The 12,127-nt window shown below is 41.5% G+C and overlaps 1 protein-coding gene across 2 annotated transcripts; it reads right to left on the bottom strand.

Annotated features, from left to right (window-relative positions):
• Positions 1 to 3,646: 3,646 nt before the first annotated feature.
• Positions 3,647 to 11,509, bottom strand: lyl1 (LYL1 basic helix-loop-helix family member). 2 transcript variants are annotated; one of them, XM_069530293.1, is made up of 4 exons: positions 10,949 to 11,509; positions 8,374 to 9,822; positions 5,941 to 6,038; positions 3,647 to 5,258 (listed from the first exon to the last, which is right to left on the bottom strand). In XM_069530293.1, the coding sequence occupies exons 2-4, from the start codon at positions 9,105 to 9,107 to the stop codon at positions 4,738 to 4,740; spliced, it is 1,353 nt and encodes a 450-aa protein (XP_069386394.1). In that variant the 5' UTR covers positions 9,108 to 9,822; positions 10,949 to 11,509; the 3' UTR covers positions 3,647 to 4,737. The 2 variants fall into 2 exon arrangements, with proteins under 2 accessions (XP_069386394.1, XP_069386393.1); XM_069530292.1 differs by having other exon boundaries at positions 3,647 to 5,261; positions 10,949 to 11,508.
• Positions 11,510 to 12,127: the final 618 nt, after the last annotated feature.

Below are 12,127 nucleotides of genomic sequence, written 5' to 3'. Positions count from 1 at the left end.
AGTCCCAGCCTGACCTGCCTCACCCTGTTTGACCTCCTGTATCAGGACGGAGAGAAGGATAACACCCCAGCACGCTCAACTGCTGCTGACCTTAAAGTTTCATTTTCGCCAATCTTATGCGTCACTGCAATCTGACTTTTAAAAATTGCATTAAAAAAACAGGTTATTTCCCCTAAATACCTGTAGCAGAAAAATGTGATGTTTTGTAGATTTTGCTGTCTAAATCTAAAGAGATAACAACATGGGCTAAAAGGTTCCTACATTTCTTACCCTGAATAAATAGCTACAATTCAAATGTATGAATTTAATAATTGTAATGAACAGATGTGAAAAATTATATCCGATTAAAATGTCACATTAAATGCTTGCAAAACTAGAATGTCACTCAGTAGAGTTTGTACTGTTGCCCAAGCCCACATTCCCCTAAATATACCATATATAAATTCATTAGAACTAAATGTTTGTTTGGATCAGCTACAAATGTCATCCGCTCATGAATATCAGTCCTCTAAGCATGTCAGATTATTTTTTTTAATCAAGATCCATAAATAATTCTCTGAGAAATCAAAAATTATCCAGATCTGCACCATATTATAATGAGTTCCTCCTCCCTGACCCACACCACTTCCCCCCAAGTTCTGTGGTAATCCATCCAGTAGTTTTTGCATAAACCTGCAAACCCTCAGACAAACAAAAACATGTCATCCTCGGTGAAGAAAAAGGTGGCTATGATGAGTTGGAAGATATGAGCAGATCAGAGAAAATGTGAGGTGTAGAATGTTTGCATGGTGACACACAAACAAGTCAACATGTTATTGTCATGTTCACAGTAGTAAACACACAGATCTAAATTATAGAATGAATGATTCAGTGTCAGAGCTCTGGTGCTGACTCACTGTCACATTTTTGTCGAGGCAACACTTGAATAGAACAGAGCCATTGTTGTTGTCATGGTGCTTTTGTCAACACTTGTGCTTTTCCTACTATGACACGTCTGACTTCCTGAATTCACTACGGTTCATTCTCGACTACATGCCTCAGATTAATGAGGAAAATGGAGAAACAAACTTTTCAAGGTGTTGCTGTAAGGTTTTCAGATCTGTCCAAGTTTGACCTGTAGCACAAACACTCAGATCCAATCACTTGATGGGCGTAGATGCATGTGTTGCCAGCCTGACCTGCTTCCTGCAGAGCCGGTACACTGGCTGCTTGTTCTGAGTAAATACACACTGCACAACTGTCGAATGTGCATCGGTAAAACAAAACACATGACAAATCATCTAAGTTGATATGATGGACCTGTGCAAACAATTTGCACATCCAGCAACTATGGGGCGAATGAGCTTTTCATGTTTCTGACCACATGACTCTTTTTGTTTCATTTTTGGTCCCTACTGGCTCCTGAGAGAAATATCTGGCTCTATAGCTCTTTAGTGCTCCACTACGCTCACCAGCGAATCCATGAGGGTTTCCGTCTGGTGTTTGCAGGGGAGCAGCTGAAAGCCAAAAATTAAGCAATGAGAGCAGTGAGAATAAATTAGAACAGTAATCCTAATAAAACTTGCAAGACCAAGCTGCACTTTGAACTTATGAAACAGAAACGTCCCACCCCCTCCCCTCGGCCCGCTCCTCAAAGCTACGCCCCTTCAGATGGAGGACCTTCAGATGCCACATTACACTTTGTCATATGATTATTGCTGCTTTAGTGAAGTCTCAGGTCCATGAAGTGTCTCAGTTTGTAATAACAGTGGGTCGCACACTGCCAACACCGAGCCGGCTCACCTTAATGGAATGCAGCCATTTTTAAAGCCACACCTGTGCTTTTCTGCTGTGTGAGCCAAACTGTCTGCTGCCACTGCAAAAGAGTCAGCAGTTGTTGGTTTGCCCTATAATACATCACACTGTGACCCCAGGGTGTCTATCGTGAGTTTGTTGTTTGTGCTGCTACAGAAAACGGGCAAACACTGTAGCATGTTCTGGTTCTTATTTGTATTTCATGCGACCCTGCCTCTGTCTCTAATAGTCTCTGTGGTTTCAGAGCGAAGGAGGGAGGCGACCGAGCGGCCTGGCACAGCAGAGCGGACACAAACAGTCGTAGCAGGAGTTGTGAAAGCAGCTCTTCCTGTTGTGTGGTCCTGAAACAGGGTGTACAGGGGTTCCCAGAGCATCCTGGTGGCTGTTTTCTCTTTCTGTTATTCTCCACTCTCTTCCCCCTGCAGCGGTTGCCACCCCGCAAAAAAATGAATCACACACACACACACACACACATATAGAACACACCTCCACTGCCCCTCCTCCAGGAAACTCGTTGGCCATCAATGAGACAGCACTAACTGCAGGCGTTTCCTGGCCGTGGATGCTTGCAGGCTATAAGACAGCAGCACCATCACACAGCTGCAATTTACACCCCAAACTTTCACTTATACAATCCCCCTCTGTGTGGAACCCCGTCTCTAACCGCATCCCACATCCATCCTGACCTTCCACAAAACCACCCACTCTTGTTGCTGTTGCATCAGGCTTTTGCGAACTCTTCACCACATCCCCTTCACTGCTTTGCACACACACGGACACATGGAACAAACATGTACAATATATGTGCAAAGGCTTCTTTAAATGCAATGACAGGTTAATACAAAGGTTTTTTTTGTTGTCAGCAAATAGTTTTATCCGGGTGCAAAATCATTCAGTATTTTTTTAACTGGCCGGCTTGTCTCCTCGTAGGAGGTTAAGCTTTGAATGCTGTTTGTCTGCCTTTGCGCAGGATTACACTACTTCACCAGATTTCTTGAAAGTTGATGGAAGGGTAGGATATGAACCAGGGAAGAACCAATTAACTCTTGGAGCGTATTTGATTTAATGTTTAGGAATTTCTGTAGAAATAATGCAGTCATCTTGATTCAGGCATATTTAGAGGACTAATATCAGAGTGTGTGCTATTTGGTGCAGTTTGGTTGAATATAAGGGTCTGTTGGGCCTTGGTGGATTTATGAGCTCTACTGAGCGCCCTTTTCTAATTAACCCCTCCAAGGAGGTGGTTTGTAGTTAGCAGGATTCAGCAAGAGATACTGGATAGATTATCAGAAAACTTGGTGGAAGGATAGGTAAAACAAAAAACCTGTTAAATTTTGGTGTGGATCCAGGATCATTTTTTTTGCTGTCTTCAACATTGCGAGGCAATTTTGAATCCCTTTTGTTGCATGTTTAGGGGACTGATATGTATGAGTGTGTGCAGTCTGTGGCACATCCAAATAAAAATCCATATCTAGTGAATTTAAATGTGGAGATTGTTGGGCCTTGGCATATGAACTCTACTGAGTGACTTACTTTCATCAATCTCCTCCACAAAATAACATGCAGCTTGGCTTTTGCTGTTAAGCCCATGTAAAATTGTGTTGAGTTCTAAACATAAAAAATGTACATACAATATTAATTCAAAGATGTACACATCTTTCCAATTTCTTTCTCTTATAAATTTTAATTTACTAGCATTGTACTTTTCTAACTGCATCTGATGGTCATCGTGATCTTCACTGAGCTGAACATTTGAGAACACACGTTCATTCAATGAACTGAAAGCAGCAAAACATTTGGATGCTGTTGCGAAATCGTGCTGACGAAGAGAACGCAGTAAGAGGATGTCAAATAAGGAACAGCAAACTAAGACACACTTTATTTCGGTCTGGTACAAGTGTGTCACAATCTCAGGGCAGGATCATCGGCCCTGCTTCTCTGACAGTAACGACAGCAGGAGCGTCAAAAACTGCAACTCTGAAATGCAGGAATGCGAGTCGTGGATTTCTACACACGAACAACAGAGGAGATGCTGGTTATTTACATATAAACTTCTGAGGCTGCATTTTCACTGAAAATCTTATAACCCTCTTTTTATGGGATATATATCATGACATTTTATGAAACTGAAAACAAAGATTTTAAAAGGTTGCACAATGTTCTAATCTCTGCCAACATTATTTCATATTTGAGTTTTCCTTTTTCAAAACTGCAGTTCTCTTTTTACAGAGTTTCTCCAACACATTTTCAGAGTTTAAAATTTGTCCTTGTTCTCCAAGTACATCAGTTTGTTTTCCTGGTTTGTAACCTTGTACATGGTGGTCTGAACAGGGGTGCATGTACAGGTCTGGACAAGGACAAATCTTAGAGTTAAGTTTACAACATGCACAGTTTGGCAGTATGGCTTGATATTCATCCCATATATTTTAAAAGTTTCTACATTGTCATGAGTCAAGAGATCAGGGATTCAAGATCCTGATTACTAGATTTTGTATTATTAAAACACATTAGGACATTAACCATTCCTGAAATATTATGTAACTATATTTCCAGCATTCTGTTCACAAATCATCCACATAATGAATTTCAGTGGTTTGACACTGTGGTGTAATGTTTGCCACAGAACACTGTCTCATCATTTTGGAAAATAACAAAGAGAAAATATGACTTCCGGGATGATTCATGTCTCGCGGCCTCCTGCAGACTTTTTGAAAAAGCCGGGCCTTGTAATTAATCCATATAGAGAGAGTTAAAACTGAAAATTTCGCCAACAGCGAGTCTTCTTCTTATTCACATGATTTGGGAGTTGATGTTCGAGCAGAGTGTGAGTGAGGAGTGATAACACCGGCTCCTGAAACTCTCTGAGACCATCGTCCTGTCTTTCTCTGTCAGGCATTTAAACTCCCACCACCTGCACCCCTCTCTGTTGTCACCTCTTTGGTGTCACCGCACATCGTTTGTGGCAGCCACCATTCTTATCTGACCCTTGACCTTTCCCAGAATGCCTTGGGTCACCAAAGAGGTCTTGCCCCCAAAGCTTTCTTCACTGTCTGTGTCGCCATAGCAACTGGATGTTACTGGGGAACTAGCCAGGGCAGCGACTGAGTCTGTTGAGTCTCTGTCTCTGCGGGTTGTTGCCATGACGGCTGAGGGCGGCAGGTTGGCACGGGACTGAAAAAGGGAGTTACGTTTATTGCTGTCCGAGCCTTCTGCCGTACCTTCGTCCTCAGCCTCCTCCTCAGCGGAGTCGTGGCTCTTGTCCTCGGCCTGGTCGTTGAGCAGAGTGACCAGGAAGTTGATGTACTTTACAGCCAGACGCAGGATTTCATTCTTGCTGAGTTTTTTGTCAGGCGGGTGAGTGGGAATAAGTTTCCTGAGCTCAGAGAAAGCCCCGTTCACATTCTGCTGCCGCCAGCGCTCACGACTGTTGGTGAAGACGCGGCGTGCTATTTTCTGAGGGGGGCCTGCTGGGAACACATAAAAAGAGAGTCAATTTATGTATCAATACCAAAACCTACAATATATTGATCCAACAGTACACAGTAGAATGGCACCCAGCCAAGTGCATTCCTCCACTAAGGCTCATCGCATTTACGTTGATCCATTTCACTTTCTTAAACATCACCCAGGTTTTTCAGCATTTGTGAGTGTGTGCTTGAGACTGAGCATTTAGGTGTAAATTAAAATTAATAAACAGATCCAGTGATCCAATGTGGTTTTATGAGGGGACTGTTGGAGTCAGTTTCACACACTGTACACTAAGTGCTGCTGTAAATACTCATTAGAGTACTTAATGTGTAATAATCCATGGCTGAAAATAGACCTCTAACACATGTACCTTTTACTGTGGAAGCCTAATGCCCACAGGAATTAGGGCATTAATTCACCACTCTAAGTATAGTCTGTATACAGTACGCTTGAGATTCATTTTTTAAAGATCGAGAAAATAGTCGGCACTGAAAGCCACAAAAGTGTCAAGAGATAAATGAACACATGGGAATTGATGATGATGAAAAAAGATGATGATGAAAAAAGAATTTCCAAACGTCTCCTCTAAATGCAGCACTTAAAATATTACACTTCCCTCTCCAGACTGTTGGAGGTAATTTCATTGCATCTGTGGCTGTGTCAACGTGTGAAACTCACAGTCAGTGATCTCCATCTCAAAGTGTGACGACGGCCTCCTCTTGATGCGGCTCTGGCTGAGGACGCCATAGTTTCCTCCTGAGTGACCCAGGTACGAGCTACAGACAGAAAACACATCACAATGTGTGAAAATGGGACATTTTGGTAATTACAAGCAGAATTAGCCTGAAAAAATTATATGCAACGATATATATAAACTGTTTGAGTATTTTTAATGGTAATTCATTTATTTGTGCAGGTATAAAAATAAAAAAACAAAAAAGCCTCTCCCTAAAAAATGTAGAAATTTCTCGTAATTACAAAATTAATGATAACATGTATAATAAAAAATTATATCAATCTCAATATTGAAGTATTTGTGTGTATATGATGTTGATAAGTGTACAAATGCAACAATGCATTCATAAGTGTAATTTTATACACATCTCTTGTTTCCTGAGAAAAGTTATCAATCATAAAAACAAATTATATTTACATAGAAAACAATGCATAAAGAGGAATAGTGATGAGCAGCAGTTAAATTGTATTTTAAGCATTCTTTTAACATTTTATAAAAGAACAGTTATTTGCCACCTGTCAGAAGTCACTCCATCAAGATATGTCTCCTCTATGTCTTAGTTAAAATTGACCTCTGCTAGTGAGACATCTGAAAGATCCGAAGATCAATTAAGTAAGAGTGAGGCTGTAAATGAGCTTTTCAGTAAGTCTTGATTTGCTCAGGAATAGTTGAGTGTTGGTAAAAAATAAAAACACATATTCTAACATATCCTAACAAAACAAACATGTTGTGTCTTTCCAGCGTCTCTCGTTTTGGGTGGAGTGGCTGGAGGAAGCAGGAAGATGGTGAAAGCCATTAACTAAGGTGTGAATATGTTGCTGGTGTTGATTGAGTGTATGTGCACAGTTTTAGCCTGGTCTCATTAAGCCTGGTTAATGGCTGATTCTTCTTCAGGAGGATGAAATAGACCAGTGCTTCCTGCTACAAATAAACCAGAAAGAAGTGGGGAGGCGATCTTATTCCCACACCTCCATGACAGATGGGGAAATCATAGATGTAGCCACAGTGGGGGGAAAAGTCCCTTTTTTCAATATAGCTTATGTTCCTTTGTTGCAGAAAGAAAACTGTGTGGAAAATCCTTTTTGGAGTAGAGAATAGATGAACAGTAGGAGGGCTTTATGAAGTCTGCAAATGAATGCTTCTCTTCACGAGTGTAAAACTGCACGGTGCCAGTTCCTCAAACCCAAAAAGAACTTTCAGAGTTCTGGTCTGTTTGTCAGTTCAATGTCTAAATTTAGCTACAATCAAAAATTGATGTCAAATTTTAAAATGACAGCCTGTACAGGTTTCTGAAACGAAACACACAACCACAAAAACATAAAAAATAAAATGTCTGGGTAAATTTAGTGTGAGAAATGTGAGGCTCCTTTATAACAGCACACATCCTGCTGTCAGTGTCACAGAGCAGCCGCTATGAAATCCCAGCAGTTGAGGTTTTATGTGAAACAGAAACGTTAACATCTCACGAAGCCGCATTGTATTAAGTTTTATAGTTTAGTGACACACATCTGCTTGTATTCCTGTTAAAAAAGTAGATGGATGAGCATGTGGCATTTATTTGTCCTATTTTATATACAACAGGATATTTTGTGGGGAGCTGATCTTACAACATATTTTTATCAGAAAGCTTGTTAATGCCTGATTTATTACTCACTTTAATGGGTTTTGTTTGTTTGTATTATTATTATCACTGTAAATCTTGTTTAGATACAGTAAGTGCTATAGAAATAAAGTTCTTACTCCTTTTTTACATATATAACTATGTAACATAACTCTGACAAAAGTGCATTATTTAAAGCTAGGGTTGGAAAAGCTAGTAAGAGCAGGCTAAACTTTTAAAAACCTCCCATCAGCCCTTTTGTCAAAGTTACACACCCAAAATAAGAAACACTGCCTGACAACTGTCGGAAGCCAACCTTTCCCTGATATTCTGCTGTTGTGTTTGCTTCAGCAACCTGCAGGCAGGTCTGTTAGTGACGGACAGGTACATCAGCCAATCATTTCATTCAGTCCCAATGACAGAAAACAACCTACCAACCCATACAAATACATAACATTTGGAAATACAGTATATCATCAGTAGGGAAGGGGGTCGTTATTTAAGTGGGTAGTCTGATCCCTGGTTATGGTAAATGAATGAATGTGACCCCCCCCCCCCCCAAAAAAAAAGGTCATAAGATGATTAAGAGGATAAGAAAGTGTTAAAAACATAAAATAATATTTATATGTGTCATTATTTGACTTGTCTCCATTGTCTTTAGACTGCACCCTTTTAGGCCTTGGAAAATTATTCTTGAGTGGTCGTAAGGTGAATATGCTGGAAACACTGGCAAATGGATGAATGCTAAAACAAAAAATAATAGTAATAATCTCACCTGCTGAAGAACGGGTGTGCAGGCAGGTACTGCTGAGGCAGCAAGGGCCCTGGGGAGTGAGCTGAGGGACCTCCAGAAATTGCAGGGCCTCCGGTGCACGCCACAGTCAAACAGGTCTGCTGGCCACGGCGAATGTCCCCATGAGGCCTATGTAGAAGGCTGGGGATAGGATGGAGGGCGGTCAGAGGGGTGTTGGGCAGCGGCCGAGGCGGCTTGCTGTGACCAAGACTAATGACCGGAATGTGGGGAGGAAGAGGAGAGGATGATGAGGATGATGATACGGAGGCTGGAGGTGGGATTGGACACGGTGATGTCTTTGCCGGAGCGGGGAGGAGCGGAGGTGGAGAAGAAAGAGTTGGAGACCTGTTGAAGGTGGCAGCAGGGGCCGTTGTGCTCTTTCCTCCTTCTTGCCTCTCCTCCTGCTCTTGCTTTGTCTCCATGACGATGAGCTCACGTTCAGCAGCTTTATCCTTGCAGTGATTGGTCAACGCTGTTGTTGTAGTGATGGAAGACTGGATGGAGACAGTGTTGGGGACATCTGTGTGTCCCTTGGGCCCTGTCTTCTCAGCAGGACATGGGCTGCTGATAACTGAAGTCTGGTTCTCTGAGGAGCTGTGCTGCTCCACGGACACACAGGTTGGCGAGGAGGCAGAAGAAGAGGAGGAGGAGGAAGAGGGGCGAAGTAGGTCGGGGGGTGAGGTGGGTGGAGTCGCGGGGTTCAGCTTCTCCATCATGGTGGTGAAGCCACAGAGGTTCCTCTGGGCTGCCCAGCTTGGCGTCCTGTGAGCGTTTGTCTTTATATGTGTTTCAGAGTAACTAACATGTTCCAGATGCAGCTAAAGTCTTTTAAATCTCTCTCATGAAGGCGACTGATAATTCTTGATTTCCTCTTCCTTTGCTCCACTTTCCTGCAGAATGTGCAGCTTTTTTCTTGCTCTAAACTATATAGATTTGCCTTCCAGACTGAAAACCATCAGTTGCTTTTATTGCCGCCACGCACGGTCAGCACGTAAGTCTTCAATCCATCAGTCAATCCATGGACGGAGCTTCAGCCACCCTCTGATCCCGCCTTCTTCCTACCTCTGACGGCTGTTGTCTGGCTTCACGTTGAGTGTGAGTGGACGTGAGTCTGTGTTCGATCCCCCACTGGATGATTATAGAAACACCAATGAAATAAATTGTGTTTACATCTGTGTTGCAGTCATGTATGAAGAGCTACTTCTGTCGTGCTGTCTGTGGGTGCGTGCAGCGCAGAGCTGAGGTGGGTTTTTGTGGTCGGGTTTGAACTGGATGACTGTATTTTCCTGACAGTACATCCTGAGCGACAGAGTCTACTTTTCTCTGGTGGCTGCTCTTGATGAGGCCGTCTGTGATAAGGATGTGAGTCAAAATCCTTTAAAGCATTCAGAACATCCCAGACCAGTGAAGATTGGATTGATATCAAAGAGTCTGTTGAACAAAAGCAGAAAAGCTCAGGATATATAGATATATGCATGGTTTATATTTAGGGAAAAGATCTGAAATGTGGTCATTTGTCAAAATTTGAACAAGATCTTGAAATAAACTGTGATGAGTTATTGTTTCAGGGGAATTTTCAGTGGAAGTTGAATCTGAATTCACTTCATTTAAAATGCACAGATTCATCTCATCCTGCAGCTCTGATGTTGAAATGCTGGGAGACACACTCCGCTCTTCATGGCGTACAGCCACGATGATTTCTTAGTTTTCGCAATCGCAATTGTTCCTGTTTTATCTTTTCTCGTGGTCATGACTCTATGTTCTGACTGTTCCCTTTTTTCATGATGATGTGAAGGGTCATCGTTCAGAGGTACAATCTTTTTTGGCAACAGTTTTATATTCATGTCCATTTAAATAACTTGGTTAAAAGAAACTTTAGAGTAGTTGACATTATTACCAATGAATTTCTCAAAGGGGTCCGTGTTAAATACTCATCACAATGAGGTTAGTTTTCCTGAAATAATCCTCTGTGGCAGTTATTTTTCTTAGAAGCTAAGAAGCAAAATATTACATTTTTATATTTTGTCGAGTGCATAATAGGTGTGTATTATATATATATATAGTATACATATATAAATTATATTTTTTCAAGTAGAGCCTGTATCCTCAAACAGTTTAACTTAAATATTTCTGCACAATAAGATAAAAAATATTAAATTCAAAAACTCATAAAAAATATGTTTGGGTATGGATTTGTATTGGTTTTGTCCAGTATGTCTTTTTCTGCATTGGTTATTGCCTTACAATCTTATTATATTGTATATTTACTAAACATAATATATTTTTTTAAACATAGGACTTTTCAACCAGCATGATATTTATGATGATAATCATAAATATAATTTAATAATAATTTTTTGTTATCTATAGAATTGAATTCATCACAAGTATATTTTCCTGAATGTACAACAATTAGACATAATGGCACATACAAAAGATTTTTAAATGTTTAATACTAATATTAGTTAAATTAAAATTAAAATGCTGCAATCCGCTCACATACTAAAACTCTAATCATGTAAAATAAATAAAATGTCTAATAATGTTTAATACTCACAGATACATGATGACATTCATCTGTTTGTCCTGTAAAATCCATCAGAGTTCCAGTGATCTGTGAACACACATGTTGTATCTCCTCAGTGTTAAATGTCTTCCTCCTCCTCCTCCTCCTCCTTGTCCCCCTCCTCCTCCTTCAGGTCGCTCACACTCCTCTGCAGCCTGTCACTGTCTGTCTGTCAGTCTCTGAGGTCAGAGATGGAGCCAAACTGTCCGACACCACTCAAAATAACTCCTCAGGCTCAGACGAGATCCCTCTGAAAATGAATTCTTAGAAATAAAATAATAATAATAATAAAAGTCCCAGGTATTCACAGAGAAGTGTAGACAGAATGAGACGCACCGCCGCATATATTTGTTTGTTTTTGTTGTGAAGTTGCTCCTCCGAAAGAAGACAAACTCAAAGCCCAGGGAGGATGGAAGGTGCGGGGCTCTCCTGTCACTCTCACCTCTATCACTCTCCCTCACTCATTTTCACTGTTAGGTCTATCCCTCACCATCGCTCTTCGTCAAGAAGACACAATGTTGGTTGCCAGTCGGAGAGAGTCTGGTACAGGCAAGTGTGAGGTGGGAGAGAGAGAGAGAGAAAAGGGGGAAGAGAGAGAGGGAGAGAGAGGGAACCATGTTGCAATGAGAGTTTTCCGCTCCCTGCTGGACAAGAGGATGTGCTCGTACAATGTGGTGGCCGCTGATAAGAGCCTCAAAAGCTGCCTGTGGCCTGTAGATAAGAAACCTCCACCAGCCCCCCACCACCAATACCAGCACACACACACTTCTCATAACACACACACACACACACTTCTCATAACACACACACACACACACTTCTCATAACACACTCACACACACACTTCTCATAACACACACACACACACACACAAACACACTTCTCATAACACACACACACACACACACACATTTCATAACACACACACACACTCACACACACACACACACACACACACACAAACACTCACACACACACACACTCACTCACACACGCACGCACGCACACACACACACACACGCTGGTCAGTCCCAGACTTTGAAGGGACCTGGACTGCTTCCAAGAAAATATCCGCAACTGCACTTATATCACAATATAATAAACAGACAATGATGTACTGTGCACACGTGCATGTGTTCATCTGTACAAACACACACATACAGTGACCGT

The sequence above is a fragment of the Paralichthys olivaceus genome, chromosome 8, assembly GCF_024713975.1.
Source record: "Paralichthys olivaceus isolate ysfri-2021 chromosome 8, ASM2471397v2, whole genome shotgun sequence".
Lineage (NCBI taxonomy): Eukaryota > Metazoa > Chordata > Actinopteri > Pleuronectiformes > Paralichthyidae > Paralichthys > Paralichthys olivaceus.
The sequence above is the reverse complement of the archived record's forward strand: the minus strand, read 5'-3'. Positions and strand labels throughout refer to the sequence as shown.